Source organism: Monopterus albus, unplaced genomic scaffold, assembly GCF_001952655.1.
Source record: "Monopterus albus unplaced genomic scaffold, M_albus_1.0 scaffold213.1, whole genome shotgun sequence".
In the NCBI taxonomy this organism is placed as follows: Eukaryota; Metazoa; Chordata; class Actinopteri; order Synbranchiformes; family Synbranchidae; genus Monopterus; species Monopterus albus.
This window is the reverse complement of record NW_018128093.1, coordinates 422,888-443,206: the sequence shown is the minus strand read 5'-3', so window position 1 is coordinate 443,206 and position 20,319 is coordinate 422,888. Positions and strand designations below refer to the sequence as shown.

General features: G+C 40.7%; 1 protein-coding gene across 16 annotated transcripts in view; it reads left to right on the top strand.

Moving 5' to 3' along the window:
* ptprt (protein tyrosine phosphatase receptor type T) overlaps positions 1-20,319 on the top strand; it is a 366,858-nt gene that overhangs the window by 92,520 nt on the left and 254,019 nt on the right. For all 16 annotated transcript variants that reach the window (XM_020619049.1, XM_020619048.1, XM_020619050.1 and 13 more), the window contains one exon: positions 4,201-4,326. In XM_020619049.1, the coding sequence (XP_020474705.1) occupies positions 4,305-4,326 (22 nt within the window). In that variant the 5' untranslated portion in view covers positions 4,201-4,304. The remainder of the gene's footprint in view (positions 1-4,200; positions 4,327-20,319) is intronic.

The window sequence follows — 20,319 nt, the reverse complement described above, 5'->3', positions numbered from 1 at the left end:
TTGGTGAATGCACTCTTCACTTCTGACATGGAGGACTCGCACATGAACACACAGCAGCATGTCCTTGGTTTGCTCCCCACACACACACACCGCACTCAGGATCAGTAGATGTTATCTAAGTGAGCAGCAAACAGACTCTTTAGAGCCGGTGGCCTTGGGGTGCCTCCCTCTGGTCTGTGACTCCGTGGGTCCTGTCGCAGCGTGTTAGCACTGGCTGACATGAAAGGTTTTAATGGCTGCTACTGGGCCTCGCGGGAATGGAAGTCTTGACATGAAAAAGGCAGGGGATTCTGCTTAAATAAGTCTCATCACTGGAGGATGCGTTATTTTTCTCTGCGTGTAAGTGGGTTTATTCAGGCAGACTTATTCTTGCTCTTGTGTGTGTGTGTGTGTGTGTGTGTGTGTGTGCACTATGTGAGTGCATGTGGATAAAAGCCAGGCTGCATAATGCCAGTGTAGTCGTGTGTATTTTTGTCGTCTTCACCACGTGTCTGAATGGACCCAATGTGAGCTCACTGCATTCATGCACAATAACCTATTTACCTAATGAAACTATAACGATACTAAATATTCAAAGCAGCAGTGTGACTGTGCTTTTAAATCAATAGTTCCAGTGAGAAATTCACTGTTTGATAAATGTGACCTAACATGAGAAAGTCATTGAATCTTTGTGGGAGGAGAGAGAAAACAAAATTGATCAAACACACCTTCTTCATGCACAGAATGGAGGAGCTGAAACCCCACAGCCCAGAAGGAATATAAATATTTGGTTGAGAAATTTCAAGTGGTTATTAGTTTTCTGTTTCAACACTGTGCTGTTACCTTTGGAAATGTCTGATTTCGCCACCTGGTACACATATGTGCACACATGTGCACAAACCATTAACACTCCGTTTTGCTTATTAAGCTGTGGTGTTTTTTTGTTTTTTTTACATCTCGACTGCAGAAACTACAACAATGAGAAGCCTTTGTAAGTTCCCTGTAGGCTGTTAATTTGAGAACCACCTATTTTTAATTGAAAAAATACAAAGAAATTGCATGACATTGACATTGGGACAGTTACATGAAGCGGCACTGCGACTGAATGCTCGGGGAGGTTTTTATGTAGCTCGAATATCACAGGTTTGATTTGTTGAGCAGCGGGGCTTTAAGGAAAAACAAGCCCGTCACCGTAGATGAAATAATTAAATAGTTGTTGACCATCAACAAGCAGATTTACATAAAAAATACGTCAGAAATCTCCAGAGAGGAGTTGAAATCTGAAGCAGTTTTAATTCTTATTCAGTAATGATCAGTGCTCTGCAATCATCACTTCTTATTTAGCTGTTTGACTTTTGTATTAACTGAAGGTCACTATAATGTGCTATGGAGTAAAACACCACCTGATAAGTCGACAAAACAATAAGGTGGCAGTCCAGCAACAACCCGTGAACACCTGTGAGCAGTCACTGTGCCACCGAGCTGGTAGCAGAATCCAGTGGGTTCGCAAAGGTGCACCAGTGACTTTCACTGTGCTACCTGCTGATGTGACTGGGACTTGCTGCACAAACATGTTGTTACTGAATTCTCTGGTGAGGATGGTCCTCTTTAAAAGGATGTAATAAGTAATACCATAACTAAGGGAAGGTGACCTCTCCCTTTGCAAATTCCAGGTGTGTAAAGGACACATTGTTCTATTGGTCAACCCTTCCAATCTGCAGAGCAGAGGACTTGAACTTTGTCTCCCAGAGCCAACGGGAGCGTGCACAGAAAAGTTTTCACAGACTGAGGGACTGATGCTAGTGTGACCACACCTTTATCTGTTCAGAGAGCTACTGCAGACTGTCACATGGCCCTTCCTGCACTGTAGTTCAATTAGCAACAAACATCAACCATGTTTGCAACCACCGTTCACTACGGTCAAAGCACCTCACACTAATCATTACTGGCAAAGAAAAAACCGAACGTGAAGAGAAACGTGTTAACCTTTTGAGTGAACTATTAAATACTGTTAAACATGGCTGACATTTAAATATTGATCACGTGGCGATTCTCTCTGTGTGTGTGTATGTGCGCTGTAGGCATGCTCTTTTTGTCAAATCAATATATTTTATCATATTGTTTACAGGAATATTAATGATCAATAATGACAGGTTTCTGCTTGTTTTGGCGTCATATTGATACATGCACACACACTCACCCCTACAGCTACAATTCAAACACTCACCCACACGTGCACATGATCACAGACACATTTCTATGTGCACCATCTCTCTCTGTCTCCATCACATACACTTTACGTACAAACCCATTACAGCCATTGTCTAAGACTGTGAAGGAGTGTTGGGGTGTTTAATGATTTTCAAAACCAGACTGGGGGCCTTGGTAAACACACACACTTGCCTACCACTGTGAGCCACTAGCGCCTCTCATCCCCTGATAGTGGTCTTACAATTACTGACCTGATCATCAGTATTGATGCTGGACCCCCCACAGCCCCCCTGCCCTGTTTATATCTCTGTCCTAATGAGATCACTTTGATTCCTTTTTCATTTCTAATGAGATCACTGAACAACGAGGGGGCGATAAAAGCTAATTATCTCAGTATTGATTAATTTATAACCTTTGTTTTCATATCTGTGGGTAAATATGTTTTTTCTACTTTCACCCACTGCTGGAGGTTGTTGTTTAACACACTACAGAATTTTCTTCTAGTTTAATTTTTCAGTTGAGGCTTAAAGAGGCATAAAGTATATAACATTACCCACAATCTTAGATTTTCCATTTTACGTTAGTCAGCTAGTAGTTAGGACAAATTCAGTTCACTGAATCAGAATTGGACACTGACTCTATGAGAAATACCATCTCTTTCCATTTTGTTTGAGATTGTGCCAGATGAAGATGTATGGACGTCAACGGTTTTCTCAGCTCTCATGATATAAAAGGTTTTCCTGTGCCTTTGTATTTTTAATATCCCATTACCCAATCACACAACATAACATTTGCCAATGAAATACCCGTCAATAAATAGCCACCATGAAAGAAACTGCATCGTCTGGACAGTAACCACAGTGGATGTTTCACCAAGGGTAAATAAAATACCCGTAAACCATCATTTTGTCATTATATTCCACAAACATGTTATTGTTAAAGTTGGGGAGACTTTTTGTTTTGATGACGTCTAAAATGTGCTCTCTGGAGACGGCGCCGACAGACGAGGCAGATGAGAAACAAAAAGAAGTGAGCATGAAGTGATTTCATCAATAAAGCAGTGATGTTCCCGCATTTCAGAAAAATTAAAATGGTTGTGTGTCAAAGCATATGTCTAATTAGGGAAGTGTGTTGGTGTGCGCAGTGCTGTAGGCTAGCAGAGAAGGCTAATGTGGTGGAAAATGTGTCTTAGCTGGGCCAATGATGAGACTCTATGACTTAATCATGTTGACATATAGAGCTTTCTCTTCTTCTGCCCCCACCGCCACATTGTAAAGGCACCATCTCTCTCTCTCTCTCTCTTACACTCACACACACACACACACACACACACACTTTTCTTCTCCCCCTCTGCTCTCGTCTCTTCTCTGATAAAGGAGACAGTGTCTGTTTTGCACTGGCTCATTCAGTTCATGCTGAAAACTTAATTAGTATAATACTGTTAACAGTATGAAAGCAGCTCATAAAAGCTCTGTTTTCAAAACACAAAATGTAGAAATTGAAATCGTATTGAGAAGGATTTAATCATCAGTGCAGTGAATAAGAGAGGTTGCAAAGATAGTCATTATATTAAACTCCATATTTGGTTTGTTTATGGTCAGTAATAACCATCCAGTGTATCTGCATATTGTCATTCTCTCTCTGTTTAGTAGTTTTAATTGAATCTGCCTTTCTCATATGGAATTCAAATTTCATAGCCACACATGAGGGATTCACAGGGCACGCTGCATGCAAGGTGGGCATGATGTTTTGTGTAGGTGACGTACAGTACTCTAGTTGTTGGTGACTGTGCTCAGCCTGTTTGGCTGAACTGTAAACTGATGAAATAAATGATGATACCAATCTTCAAAAACTGCTGTTATACACACAGGAAATGTTGTAATTCTGTTTCTTCTCAACTATTCTTCTTTATTTTGTTATCCCTGTCCTCGTTTTCCCAGCACTGTGGTTGAGTCTGATTTGCTTTTGGCGAGATTTCCTTCTTTAATCCTGGTTTCATTCTCTGTTTAGGTGGCTGTACGTTTGAAGAGTCCTATAGCAGCTGTGGCTACAGTGTTTCTCTGGGAACCAATGGATTTACATGGGAACAAGTCAACTCCTGGGAAAAACCCACCATGGACCCTGCGCTGCCAACTGGTAGGCTTCCACACACGCCTCTCTGTTTCCTTTGAACATGCTTGCATTACATTTTGAAATTCTTTATAACAGCAACTGAAACACTGTGAGTCAGCAAAAATGACAGTCCACATCAGAATCATCTGTTTTGGCCAGACACAAGGAATTTGACTCCAGAACAGTCGGTTTCAATGTGCATGTACAATGTTCTTCTGTAAGGCAACAGGTAGACAAGTAAACAAGATAAGGTTGAAAGATATATATACATAGTTTAGATGCATCATATTCAGCATCCTTGCAGAGACGCATTGTTTTTGATCAATATTCAATATGTGAAGACATGTTGGTGGAAACAGTTATTATATGTAGGAAGGTCTGCAAGTTCATTGATTTAAAACCGATGCCAACTTTAGAATCTGACCAGTCAGTTGAAACTGATGCACATCCAGCATCTTTAAGCTAAGCTGATGATCATTATTATTGATCAGTTTCATGGCTGTTATAACAAAACACTTCAGGTTTTTCCTGTTTAATCGTTTTTGCCTGTGTTTGCTATGGGCCCTCAAACCCACAATTTTTGGCTCTTAAAGTCATAAATATTTTTTCCCAGTGGCAGAACAAGAGGTTTAACATTGAGATACTCACTTTTTGTCCTTAGGAGAGAAGGTTGTCATGTTAACTTCTCTCTCTTTATATCTCAGTTTCTTCCATCCATCTGATTCAGCAGACTGATATCAGACGCAGACAGCTCTCTGTCTATCAAACACCAAATGGCAATCAGATGGCCTGTCTCATTCTCTAGCACACTTGTGCCCTTTTGCTCTCTATCTCGCCCACTTGCTCACTCGCTAACTCTCACCCAGACAAACACATGCTTGTTTCTCTGTATATCTATCCTGCACAGTCTCTTGCATTTCTCTCCCTCTGCCTGTATCTCCAGTCACCTTCTTCTCCTTTCTCAATTCACTTACTTAACTGACATGGCCATTCACCAGAAACTGTATAACCAAAGCAGCATTAAAATTCACAGTTATGCAAATGATTAAAAAGACAGCGGGGGCGTCCGCTCTCTCTTTCACTTTCAAACTGGATAAATCTTCCACAGCGTTGAATATGTTGTTAATATTGGACAAAGCTTGGAAAGCTTGGATGGTGTCTCCACAATGTCTTATTTTTTAGGGGGTGGGGGGTGGGGGGGTGAATACTCATGTTGGCAGTTTTGTCAAAGCTGGTCTGGTATAGAAGTGGATGAAGGAGTGTTTGCAGTATCTCCCTGATGACTGAGGCAGTGTAAACTAATTCTTTACTTGTACAGGCTTCCTTTCTTATCGTTAACTGTATCACTCTCATACTTGACCCAGCTATGCTATGACCCTGCTCCCCATCATATATTATCACTGTCATGTTGATTAATGCTCTCATACATCATCATCTCTTCCTCTCTGTATTTTCCTGTCATCGTCTCTAACATGTCAGAAGTGGTGCAGAGAAAGATCTGTCGACCACAGGCTCCACTTGATGTACCAAGACTGAATGTGCAGGAGCGCTATGCCAGTCCGTCTGTGTGTATGTCTGATGTCAGTTATCAGGGTCACCTATTGTTTCGGGTGGCAGTTGTCGGGGGCGATAGCCTTCACGGCCTATAAGCCCTTCTTATCATAGACAACTTATTGACTGCATGCTTCCCTGACAGCTATAGATCTGATAAAGCAGGACAAGAACAAATTGTCTGTTGTTCTCTTTGTCTGTTTCTCGCTCATGATATTAAGACTGCAGGTGTTCTCATACTGGACCTTGGAGGGCTACCTTGAGGTACCAGTACCATATTGTATCAGTAAGATCTATAACTTGATCTTTATCTATAACGCTGACAAGTGGGGGCTTGATTCATTCATTTCTTAGAGAAAGTACCCACAGCAGAGACTGTTGGATGCTGAAAGGAATGAAACCAGAATTAACATTGGTGTGGCTTTAGAATGATAGTGCTGCCACGGTGGTTGCATTTCTGCTGGACAGGTGATTATTGGTTTTGTTTTGTTGGGGGGTTGGGGGTGGGGGGGATTTGTTGTTTTCCTGAAATCTGTAATGTTAGCCAACATACCTTTTATGTATATATTAGCCCAAAGCTAATGTTAGCTAAGACAAGACCTTCTTCTAAAATCAATGTTTTAAAAAGGGTTAACTGACACTGTAGTTGTGTGAAAGCAAAGCCTTTGATAAAACATTTGTCAGAATATTTTTTATGGATACAGTATGGATGTGCATCTGAAATCTTCTGTGGTCCCCCCATGACTTTCAAGCTTTCTGACATTTTTGCTTTCTAATATTCAACATGTACACTACATGCAGGGGCAAACAAGCCTCTTGCATTTGTCCCTTTGCCTCCATAATCAGCACAGTTACCATGTAATCCTCTTTCTGGCTTCACCTCCATAATATTGATGTGGCTGATACGTTTGTCATCGAGGACGACCCACACTCGACAGCTTGTAGATCTGACAAGATGGAACCGGCACCATTGCTCTATTCATCTTTCTCTCTCTCTCTCTCTATTAGACACTGTTGTCATAAAATCCATACTCCTGACAGCTAATGGATCACTTGGGCATGATTGGACTGTAATAAGCACTTTGTTAAGTTCTTCTCTCATTATCTCTGACTTCTGTCATCATCTGACTTCACATATTTCCTGGTAATGTCAGTAAAGGTCATGTACAGTATGTGAAATTGTACAACAAACGTGAACTGTGTTAACAGGGTTTTTGTTGTATATTTTAAATGCATTTTCCTGTTTATTGGCTGTTTGGCTTGACTGGCACCATTCACCTGTGGTATTAGCTGAGCTCAGGCTAGAATTGTTCAAAATAACAATAAACATGATCCAGAAAGAATGCCACCACAGTAAATTTATTTCACTGTCAAGCTTTCACAGACCTGAAAATTGCCCAAAAAGAGGCTTTTAAAAAAACGTAACTGCCTGTCCTTCCTCACACAAACACACAGTCGTATCTCATACTGCTTACTCCCTTCGAACCTCAGGCTGAGTGAAGGCTGTTGTTTTCAGCACCCGTCGTCACAGCCACAACCTGAAATGTGAAAAATGATAAGAGGGAGAGAGAGAGAAGGGGGAGAGCAGTAGTGTATTAATAAATGAAAACAGAAAAATGAGCTGTGTACTTCAGCATATCATCAGCATGTTAAAGCCTAATCAAGGAAAGTGTGTTTAAATTGCTACATACACTGTATGTTGTGCAGATACGTTGCTGCGTGCCTGTGTAGACACTGTTAAATAACAATGATTCATGCAGACACACACAAAAAAAAAAGACCTTTGAACTATGCAAATGACACAAAGAAACCAGATGGGAATATCTCATTTGTAAAGACAATGAAAAAAAAGGTAAACATAGAGGACTTGGCTGAAAAGCATAATTTAAGGATGTTTGAGCTTTTCTCCCAATTAAAACATGCAAAAATAAAATCGCAGACAAAAATGAAGTGACTTTGAAGAACACATTCAGAGTTAAAGCGAGATAACAATTGACAGGAGACACGAGAAGACTGCGAGACACCCTGTACTCTTAGTAGAACACAAAGCAAGGCTTCACAAAACCATGTAAATGGAAGAAGACATAAAAGGGACTGACAGAGGCAGACAGACAATATCCAGAAGGCTAGATGAGGGAGATGGGAACTCCTGAAAGAAACCAAAAAAGGAGACAAGAACCGAGATGAACTTGCAGACTGACACAAAGGCAGGAAGCCTCTTCATCACTTTTTGCTTCAGCTTCTTCATTCAAAAAAGGCAATTTCCAGGACATTGAAAATATGTAATGTCTTAAAAGTTTGTAACGTTGGTGAAAGTCATCATCATTTAGCTCTGTTAAATGATTTGTGACCACTAGGGGGCAGAAGGGCTCCTAAGCAAACTCGCAGAAAGACATCCTCAATTAATCTTTGACTTTTTAAAATTAATATGCAATCAAAGAAAACACACGTGACAGAGAGATTATTTTGACATATTCAGAGGTGTTCCTAATATTCTGACCCTCTGATGTAGCTGGGGAGCACAGAAAGACAGAGACACCTCTGAATTTAATGTAGTCCAGTTCAACACCACCTTTGGCCATGACCTCGATCATAAACATGTAATTGAGTTTATACATTTATGACAATTTCACCAAAAACTGAAACATTGTGAGCTTCATAAACACAGATGTTAGTGTTGCACTGACCTGCAAACAGCTGTACGTAATAAAATGGTCAGTGGGTTTAGATATCCTTTATTTCTTTTGGCCTCTGGCCATTTAAGACTCTCATCACCTCAGACACTGTGCACAGATGTCATGTCTTTGTTGTTTAATTTCATGTGTTTACATTCTCCTGGTTTACATCATTTATTTATGCGGCTGATGCTGTTTTTTTGAATGTTTGGCTTTTTATGTTTTAAATGAGGCAGTGTTCAGAACCATAAAAACAGTCTCTGCCAACCAGCACTAGAATGACTGCTGTGTGTTTCTGAAGTCAGTTAACAACAGAAATGTGTTCATTTGTGGCTTGAACAGTGACGGACTGTCTCGGTCTCGCCTTTTCTGTGAATTAGAGTAGATGAAGATTTAATGAAAGGTAATTGGGCTTTTGTGCAGCTGAGAGAAGGATACAGATAAGAAAAGAATATAAAATGAGTGTTCAAGATAATATGAAGAGTAATTACAAGAGAAAAAAAACCCTGTAAAAGTAAGAGATGAAGATAAAACTGTACGGGCTTTGTTAGCTTCACAGATGGAGCTGGACAATGCAGCAATACAGAAAGGTTGTGTGCACATTGTTAGTCTAAGATAAACACACATGCAGATGGATGTAAGAAATGTAATTGGTCTGAGATGTACATATGTAGGGAGCTGAACCAGAAGGAAAAGCTTTGAATTTCAGCCTCACCTATAGTCACAAGTTTTGGGTAGTGAGAGAGATCTCCCATACGAGCCGAAATGAATTTCCTCCTTTGGGAAGGCTTTACTCAGCCTTGGAGGCAGGGTGCGGAGTTCAGACATCCAGAGGGAGCTCGGAGTAGAGCCACTGTCCCCTCACATCAAAAGGAGCCAGTTGAGGAGGTTCAGGCATCTGATTAGTATGACTCCTGGGCGCCTCCCATCGGAGGTTTTCCAGCTATGTCCAACGTGTAGGAGGCCCTGGAGCAGACCTAGAATGCCCTGAGAAATCATATCTCGTCTAGCCCTGGAGCACCTTGGGGTCCCCGAGGAGGAGCTGGAGAGCAACTCAACCTGCTGCCTCCACAAACTGAATCCGGATAAGCAGTTGATAATGGATGGCGGCGTGTGTTTAGATTTACATAGGTCTATTGCTGGTTTTCCATTTTGACCCTCAGGAGAGAAGCACGTGAGATCTGTGGTCATCAGAAATGGTGATCCTAGAAATGCACTGTTCGCAAATGTCTGTTTTAGAGCTTTGGTGACCAAAGTCAACTCTCGGGGGTGTAAATACCTTCAAACATGTAAATCTGAATTGCAGATATGTCATAGCTGTGCTCCGGATTCGATTGGGCTGCAGGGTGTAAACACTGTCTGGTCCGGTGGTCCACTGTGATCAGCTGATCAGGATGTGTCAACAAACTGATGAATTAATCTTCAGTAAATCCTTCTCTGGACCCGTCACTCTGCCACCATCTGTGGGTGTCACAGTAGACCGCTCGGAGCCTTTTCAGTCTCTCATACAGCCTACTGTTCTCTTTCCACTCTACCAGCTGCTTTCCTCACTTCTGTTTGCAAGTGTCACAACTCGAGATCAGGCAATCTTTACTGAGTCTTTTATTTTCATAGTTTTCTTTTCTGTTACACTTTTGCACAAATCCCCTTATTCCTTCAGCGCTTTGCAGGCTAGTGAAGGTTTGACAACCACATTAAATATACAGTTGTTTTCTCCTCCTGGAGGTTTTAGGCTCTTTTAAAGAAAGCTAACCAGAGCTCAGTTAACAATGCCAGAGGTTTGTGTTTATGTGAATGTGTGTCTGTGCCGGAGTACCCTGTCATTTGCAGCGCTGACATTTGCACTGACTGACAATCCAGGACCCCGACCTCTTTGTCTCTTTGTTTTATTCTTTTAGTTTTCCTTCTTCCCTCTCTTTTTGCACTTTTGCTTTCCCAAACATCCATCCCTCCCGAGGCATCTTTGTCCTAAATTTGCCACTCAGTTTCCCTTGATATTTGTCTTTTGTTTTGACAGTTTGTCAGAAAAGTATGTTTGAACTGCGGCGAACGCCTCAAGTTATATTTTGACATTTTTCTCGTAGCTGTGTGTGTATTTGCTCATCAGTGCTGCCTGCTTTTCTGTCAAGAGGCTGAAAACAAATCAGCACTAATCAGAGTGCCGTTCATTTGTGACGCATATTTAACACACACACACCCCTACATCCTTTGACACAAACTGAAACACGTAAAGTACACACACTATCACCTTGTTTAAACTGCCATCAGTAATAGACTTCTAAATCATAGTGTGTCACAGCTGTATTGCATTAATTGTGTGTGTGTGTGTGTGTGTCAAGTAGCTGCTGATGGGTACAGAGGTTAAATATCCCGCCTGCTTTTTTTGGTCGCCGCTGGTGATTTGAGAGCCCTTGTCAGGGCAGACTTGATTGCATTTGTGATTTGAGAGCGGGCAGGAAGCAGCGAGGCAGGGTTGGAGAAATCCCAAACAGCGATAATAACATGTAGACAGGGTGACAGACAGATGCTGGGTAAATACCTGCATTTTGTTTGCTACTGAGTTAGCTTGGGGCTTGGATCTAGTGAAGAAGAATTGGCAAATGGCAGCTCTGGGGTTACACTGACAGACACACACAGTCAATTTTTTTTCTTGTGAAGACTCCAAAACTTCCCCACTCACTTTGTTTAATTGGAGAATAGAGTTAGTTTGGGTCAGAACAGACATGATACGTATACACCACCAGTAAGTTACATCAAACTAACACCAGCTGAGAAAGGATCGAATCTGTTCATGAATATGGTGAGTAAATTAAGACTTTTATTAAAATATTACAGATTCTGGTTATTATGTGACAGCCACAAGATCGAGGTCATAATTTAACCTGCCAGCCGTTTTAAACTTGTACATTACATACGACTTTTTACAATAATGATGGTTGTACTGGGTAGTCACACTACTTACAGTATGTGTTTGTGCTACATTGTTGGTGGGTGTTTTGTGCCACGGGTGAATACACTTTGCAGATGGCTTCCTGGTCTGCATGCCGAGTGGTCTGATTAATGACAGGCAGAATATTTCAGTGTTTTATTAAGGAAGCAACAGCCTTGAGCAATGTAGGTTTAATTATAATAATGACAACACAACAATGTAAGATTGTCTCTAGTCTGCATCCAGGCTTGTTTGTGCATATGGAGAAAAAGGATTAGAATGAGGGGAAGGAGTGAGCTTTTACTCAGCATCATTGAAATAAAGAATAAAACTGTATATTAAGCTATATGGGAAGGCAGCATGTGTGATATAATGGTATGCATATTTATTTTTTGGATAAGGAATGGACATGTGATTTAATACGACTAAATGTTAGCGTTATAGTTTGGCGACATCTGGCAACTGCTATTGATTATGACATGAGGGAAGGGTTAAGTATATAGAAGCACAATATCTGTGTTCGGGGGAGCAGGACTTTTCCGCACAAGACCCGAGTTCAATTTCAATGTGTGACTTGTATTTTTTGAGTTTTTGTTGTTAAATAGTTTTTTTTCCCTAAACATAACCAATTTGTTTTCATGCCTAAACCTAACAATGATTTTTTGTTTCTAAACCCTAAACTAGTAGTTTTTCGTAAACTTAACCAAGTGGTTTTCCTGCCTATGCATAACCAAGTGTTTTGTGTGGCAAAACGTAATGAAACATGATGACTTCATAATCGTAGTGTCATATTTTTGGCAGTTTCCAAGATGATGGTGTTCCAGTAGCTTGCTGCCAGCTAGCCTACTATATAACCTGCTAGCTAGCCATTGAGTTTATGGTTGTTTGACAAAGCTCCGTAAAGCTTGATAGTGCAACAGACATTGTCGTTAATTTTGTCAGGATTGTTGCAATTCCCCCTACCACTCGTAGGAGCGCTATTTAATGATGCATCACTATGGATCATTCGAGAGAGAAGGGTGAAACGACATCATGGCTTGTATAGGTTGAGGATGTTCTTCATTCAGATGCTTTTGCAGATGATTCTATGTGATATTCTGTGGTCACCCTAAAAAGTTAGCGCAGCAAAGATTCCTATCCAAAATTATGTAAAAGTATGTTTGCAATCCATAAGGAGAGAATCATACCTCATACCTGTTCACAAAGTTTGGCCTTCACATCTCAGCAGTGTGACTGGTGGGTGAACTTGGTCATCTCATAAGAAAACTCTTTTACTCTGCAAGCTTTTCCTGCCTTAATAACAGCAAGAACAAAATCTTCTTAAATATCAAACAGCACGCTCCTTTTACAATAAGCATGTGATATTTTGAATCATAGCTCCCACTGAAGCATCGCTGTGAGAGCTGTATGGAGCCGTCAGTCTCTTTGAGAGAGAAGACGTTATAGCAGTGTTACACATCCACAGAGGGAGTGTGGGATGAAGATAGATGGATAATCTGACTGCTTGAAGATTAAAAGGAACAGAATCAAGGGAGGATGAGTGAGCGATGGAGATAGGAAAGAGGGAGAAATGAGGGATTTTGTACAGCTTGATTTCCACGTGTTTGCAGTTGCTGTTTGAGTTCAACTTGTTAGGCCTGGAAATCAGACTGTTCTGCTCTGAGAAGCAAAACATCATTAACAAACCAGGAAAAATGTGTACTTTTAGGTTGCACACATGACCCAGCTCCATTATGAGGAACATCAAGACTGTGATGGAAACCTTAAAGAAGTAAGAGGAAGGACAGGAGTTACTATTGAACAGAAGATGTAATGAAAGAATGATGGATGTGGTTCTATGCATTGTTTCTTCTTAGGGCTAATCTAGTAGGACATTTCTTTACTGCATTTCTTTCTCAAGTACCTTTTATTGGCTCTTTTCTCCTGGTCTAACAATCTAAGAATCGGATCTTTCTCATCAGTGTTTCTCTGTCCATGCGATCGGCCCTTTCTTTGATCCTTTCCAAACTGATTGCTTCTCACCACAGAGGCTCGGTATGGACGCAGGTTCACTTACAGCAGCAGAGGTCAAGTAAACAGTGGCCCAGACTTGCAGAGAAATACATATAGCACATTATCTACAGAAACTCTAAGTACTCCACTGTCCATTGGCAGTCTATATATACCTTGGTTTTGTTTGATACTCCAGTTCCGTTCCACAGGACTGGCTGATTATTGTACATCTTCCATTAGTGCAAACAGGGATGGTGTCACTGGGTGAGGGTGTCATCATGAGATTAAACTTCTGTTTTACTTTTTCTTTGAGATGGTCTGAATAGTTCCTTCTCATTATGGTTTGCTCCTAGATACAATCAGCTGTGATTGGCTCCTCTTGTTCTTCCTCACAGAAAATCCATTTGGAAATGTCCCCCAATTATCTCCCTTTGCAGACAGTATGACTTGGTCTCTCCTCAATTCAAATGTCTTTATAGATAAAATCTGAGTAAATGGCCATATTTGCAGCCTGGACAGGTTTTAGTCATCTATGCACATTCTGATAAAGAAATGTGAAAAGATTTTAGACCATTAACATCACGTTAACTGTTTGTCAGCCGTCCACGCCTGCTGCAGAGCTGCCAAACTGCTTGATAACTTCAGCGATTCATAATTAGGGGTAGCACTTTCTGGACTTTATGACTTTGCAGTATTTAAATATTTCTGCTTGTTTACATGCAGTTTTCTGGTGGTAAAAATAAATTCCACACAACATTAATATCATTAGAACTGCAGTGTATATGTGTTTGATTAATTTGAATATCAGTGGGTCGCTCTCTTGGGCCGCCTTTATCACTCCATAGCAGTGTGTATTTATAAGATTTATAAAAATTACACCAGATCCAACTTCTTTATGCCCTTTTCTGCTTCTCATTCTTCTCATTTTAGACTCCCGCTCTCTCCCTTATACACACAAACACAATATGCATTTGAAGGCTTTTATCAACATCTAGTTTTTCCAAAGAAAACTAAACAAACAGTAGATTGAATGAGCAACATGCGCACAACACGGTCACACACAATTTATCAGGGAGTGCAATAAATGCCCATTTTTAAGACCAAGCCACCATATAAAAGCCTTGGATCACAGAAGTAATGCGTCCCTGTAGGGCAGCGATAATTCTGTGTTTATATGAGTGTGTGTGTGAAAGGGAACGAGAGAGAAAGAGAGGCAGACTTAATGGGACAAACACTGGGAGAAAGGCAGTAATGTCTGAAAATGACAGACAACCTGGAAGAAAAGGGGATGATAACCACATGGAGAGGGAGAGAGAGAGAAAATCACCAAATCATCATTGACATCATCTGTTTCATTTTCCATCTAATCGAAGCTCCTGATGTGTTTCTCTCTTCATTTGCAGTTAGATGTTAGATTATATACCCCACGCCTAGCTGTGGGCTCCATATTACCGTGCGCGTGAGTCAAATGTGCCTTTGTGTCTACCTGTGTGTGCATGTGTGTCTTTACAAGGCAGCACTGATGCCAGGTTATAAAAATAGCTGATATTTTCTGAGTGATTTTCTCCCTGAGGTGGATGGAGAGGAAATAAGTTTTTTATAGGAAAATAGTTGTACATGTCTCATGCCGTGCACAGAAAACTATTATCTCTCTTTGAACTCAGTTTCCCTGTTTAGTCGCTGAAACATCTGGAAACTACTTCTAAATGGAACTTCAAGGTAATGAGCCCAGTTAGAGTCCTGCACCGGGTCGGACACCTGCAAAAGCTGATGTGTAACAGGTAAAAAATACGTGATTAGAATGATTCACGGGGTACAGGCAATGGGTAAAAAATAGACTAAATGACCAAATAAATAAAGGTGCAGCTTTTTTTTAAGCATTTAATCCAACATAAATTTATCAAGCTTAAATAACCGAAGGCCTATGGCACAACCTTTGACCCCTCAACTCACATCCCTCTAATAGGATGTCACTCAGACATCGATGTAGGGTTCAGTGTGTCAAAATGTTAGCATTTGGTGGCACTTGGTCACTAAAGAAACAGCTGCAGAGCCCAGGTGCTGAGTCCATCGACAGATACTTGGTCAAGAACACAGCTCTCAAACACCTTTTATAAGGTGAGTGACTGTGTACGGGCCCTAGGTTAACAGGTTGGGTTGGGTCTGGATTTCATTTAGAAATAACTCTCGGTATTCGGTCGGGCCTGATATGGAGCTTTGTTGGTGCGGCTTTTTAAAATTGGACCCATGCAGGACACTGAACCCAGTTCACCAGCCACATTAACCTGCCCAGTGTTTGTTTGTTGTGTCTTCTTGCTTTTCTTTTCTCTTCTTTCTCCTCTATCCACTCACCTCATGGCTGCCCACCATGAGTTGGACTCGGTCAGAGGTTTCTCCCATTAAAGGGAGGTTGTCACCAAGTGCTGCTCAAAGGGGATTTGTTGGGTTTTCCTACATGAGTGTAGGTCTGGACATGATTATGTAAAGTGTTCTGAGACGACTGTTGTTGTGAATTAGTACAAATACATTTGAATAAGTGCAAAGTGTTTGTTGTGGTTGCACGGTCAAAGTGTTTCAGTGTAATTTTAAAGATGAAGGTGAATTTATCTTTTTTTTGGAAAGCTCTTGAGCTTTATTTATCAGTTTACAGTACAATAACCTGCTTGTGGTAACGAAGGTCTGCTGTTAAAAAAACTCCCATGTCAGTGTCAATGTCGTGTCAGTGCTCTCTACAGTCAAAGCATTCCAGGACCAGAAGTGTATTTCAAAGACTCAAATCATTTCACACATTTTTAGACTGTGATAATGATGGAAAATACAATAGATATATATTTGACGCATACTTGTCAAAGATAAATGCAGTAATAACAGTGTACTATATTGCAGCACACTTCGTGTTGTGAGAGACGACTGGTGCATGAAATTCCTGTCAATATTTCAAAAACACAGATTGTTCTGTTGATAACAAGCTTCAACTCTCTAAGGAGGATGACCCAGCTTTTTTTTTTTTTTGCATGCAACACATACTAAAGGCCTGAGAAATAATTTTACACGAGATGATGTGCGACAGCGGGTGATGTAGTATATAAGGGTAATATAAAAATTGCATCGCCACAGCACACCAAATCTTTTTTTATAGGTAGATATAGACACAAACACAGGCGCACTAAAGGGCACATGGATATGAGCATAAGGAAATATGAGTGGGCAAGCGTGAAGTGGCATTTATGTTCATGGAATTTTATTCCCAAGCTCTCGCACAGACATGGGGACATAGTGCGTTGTTGTATTTGTTTAGTGATATGCACTGGCCAACATGACCTGGGTGTTGACCGGGATGCAGAAAATACAATTTTCATGGCAGTTTTTAAACCCAGTCACCTGTAGTACTTAAAGATTTGGACATGACCAGAACAGGTTCACCAACACGTTAATACTGCCAGCACACTGCCTTCCATTTAGGCCTCTAGTGTTACATGTTACAATAAGCTACCTATGCTTCAAGGGGCCACTGTGTGGAAATGGGGATTTTAGCCAAAACTAGTGTAAGAACTAAATAATTCCTCCAACATAAACATTCCTAAGACAGAAGTACCACTGCCATTTTACATATTTTGACCTGTACTGCTTAAAAAAAAAAAAAAGCAAACACTTTTGAACAATACTTCTTTCCTCCTATAGTTCACATGAGCCCTTCACACCCACAATCTTTTTAGCTCCTACATTGGTAAAAACGTATTAGTTTTATATTCAATTACAGTTCCACTTCATCACCTAAGGATTCCCGGTAGGACTAATGTTTCCATGAATCATGCTCAGGTACGGAATAAAACTTGTATATGTGGACAACTCCATTTCACTCATTACTCACACTGATCTGCTCTGTATATACAGACAGCCCACTGAAATGATTATAAATAATAATGCCAATAGACCATCCATATCAATAATTCATGTGCCTCCAAGCAAGTGCTGGTATTAGCCTGTGGAGCAGAAGGATCCTTCTTACCCAGAGGCCTTTCAACACTTTTTAATGGTGCAAACCTGAAGTGCATTCATAGTCATTATTAATATCAATATGTTTCATAGTGGTAAGTAGTACTCATTTACGTGTCATTGACTGGGTCAGGAGTGAGTGAGAGCTGACTACTGACTGGCTGACACCTGCAGTGACGTCACTTCAAAGCGCTTTTCTGCCGTCTGTATGGGGAGTCTCTTTCTCCCTCCCTCGTCTTTCTGTCTGTCGCTGTGTCTCTCTGTCTCCATCTGAATTGTCAGAAAGTTTCAAATGCACCTCCTTGGTATGCTGCCCACCAGACAGTATGTATACATAAACCCACAGTAGTTCAAGGCAAAATGCACATGCCGCCATGTGCGTGTACACACATGTTCACATAGCCTTCTAAATTCATGCAAATATGAACTTTCTAATACAGAGACAAACAAAACGTATAGACAGACACAAATACACTTTATCTCACTGCATATAGAGATATACCAGACACCAGCTAAAAAAAAACCCTGTTGGATGTCAGACTCTTGTTGGAAAACATAAAAAATCTTGTTCAATGTCAAAAACTTGAATGTCAACAAAACTCCTCTTGGGTAAAAAAAAAAATTGTCAAAAAGTCTTTAATGTAAAAAATGTTCTTTTATTAGAAAGTCAGTTTATTTCTGAACACACTGCAGAACAACATAGTTGACCAGAAGACCTGAGTAATAAATAAAATCTAAGCGAAATGCAGTATAAGCAGTGTAAGGCAGCGTTTGGTCAAATTTTCCACAATCATGTAAAGATCCATTTAAACAAAAGGGGAAACTCTTATAGGGACAGTCAATTACTCCAGCTAATGGTGACAATGGAGCCTTGTGTGTGAGTGGAATGGCAGCCGTGACATTTGTGAAGGTCACGGTGGACAGAAATGGTCTCATTCATCAGGCTGATCTTGCTAAGCATCATTATTTATTTTACAAATGTGTTTACTTTGATGTTTATTGTATAATGTCAGAACATTTTCCACTCGGAGCGAGTGAAAATTTTCACTTTTGCGTTTGTAATCTGATATACATGAGAATATGTGGATAGAAACCCACAAGTGTTTTGTCTTTCCCACTTTTTCCTTCTTCCTCTTCTGCCTGGCTGCGTCCTTACCTGTCTGTCCCAACCCCCCCCCTTCACTCTCTCTGTCTCACGCTCTCTCTGCCTCTCTCAGCGTGACTTCTCAAATGAGGCTTGAGAAGGCAAATAGCCAAGATTGGAAATGTGTGGAAATGCAGAAGTCATTAAAAAGCCAATTACCCACAGGTTCAGTGCTACGGGGAGGAGATCAGGGAATAGTGGAGAGCAATTGTAAACCCAGTGATATATGGAAACAGAATAGCTTTATGTGTGTGTGTGTGTGTGTGTGTGTGTGTGTGTGTGTGTGTGTGTGTGTGTGTGTGTGTGTGTGTGTGTGTGTGTGTGTGTGTGTGTTCTTCCTACACTGTGTGTGTTGGTGTCGTGCCTTTGTATTTAGTTGTGCATTAATTTCTGGATGTGTATGTTTCATTAATGTGAGCTTAGGTGTGCAGGTCTGTCATTGTGCAGGCCACTTCACATTTTGGGTTTCTGCATGTGAATCTGTGTTTAAGTACTGTATGTGCGTACTAAAGTGTGTGTTTTTGTGTGATTGTAAATCAATGTCCCAACAAGGAACGAATGTGTCATCCACTGCGTCATAAATCTACATTTCAGGGAACAATGTTAAACTTTATTACTATTCTTCAGGTTCACGTTACATTTCCTGAGAATCATCTATCACTGAGTAAGCACATACACTCAACAATGCAGCACAAAATCAGTGCACACACAGACACACGTGCCCAAACACAATACACTTATAATGTATGACGTCAAACACACCTGGCTATAGATTGTAGATATGAGTCCCTCCAGGATTTCACAATGCTGTGATCAGAACAGTTAACACAGATCCAACCATTCTTTGTGAATTCTGCATAATCTTGCAGTTTTGTCCAATCACCACAACTTTTTCATGGGTTTGACTAATCAACACAATTTCTCACAAGTTTTATCCATCAGTCCCCAAAACATTGATTCTTATCACCAAACTCACCTCCTTGTCTTTTTGTGAAGATGCAGACGAGTGACGCCAACATCTCACATATATTAATCACTCCAGGCCGCTTAATGCAATTCACGATGATCTGCATGAAAGTGGGGGTGAACTGTTTGCACTGCAATGTTGTGGCGGAACACAAATGAAGGATGTTTTCTGCTGTGAAACACATCTGGAGAATGCAGGGACAACAGACAAGACGATAATGGGATGAGAACAGGTCATTTATTCTCACTGGAACAACTTCTCTTGGATTTTTTATTAATTATACCAAAAAAAATTGTGCTATTTTCACTTATGCAATTTCATCACAAAAATGTAAAATGTATTGCAAGTTTTTAGAATTTCATGAATTTTATTCTTGAACAATCTCAATAAAAACCTGTGAGGACTGAAACAGCATATGGACATACACACTGGCTCTTTACCATTTCACTCCATATACACCCCTTATCCACTGGAGTCCCTCTGTGGACCCCAGATATGCAGGAAAAGATCACATAATCACGGTGGTGATGTGCACACCTCGGATCCACACGTGCAACCCTGAGCAATGCATCAGCCCCACGGTGTTGCCCTTATTAGAGGGAAATGCCACCGAACCTCAGATGGTTTAGACACCGAGTGCTGACTGAAATGAGTGAAAACTGGCGAATGTCACTCTGCTGCTGATTCTGGATTTAAAGTAGCTCAGTGTTGTGACTCATCTGTTTAGCTTTTCTTTGCTTTTAGCATTGTTGTGATCAGTTCT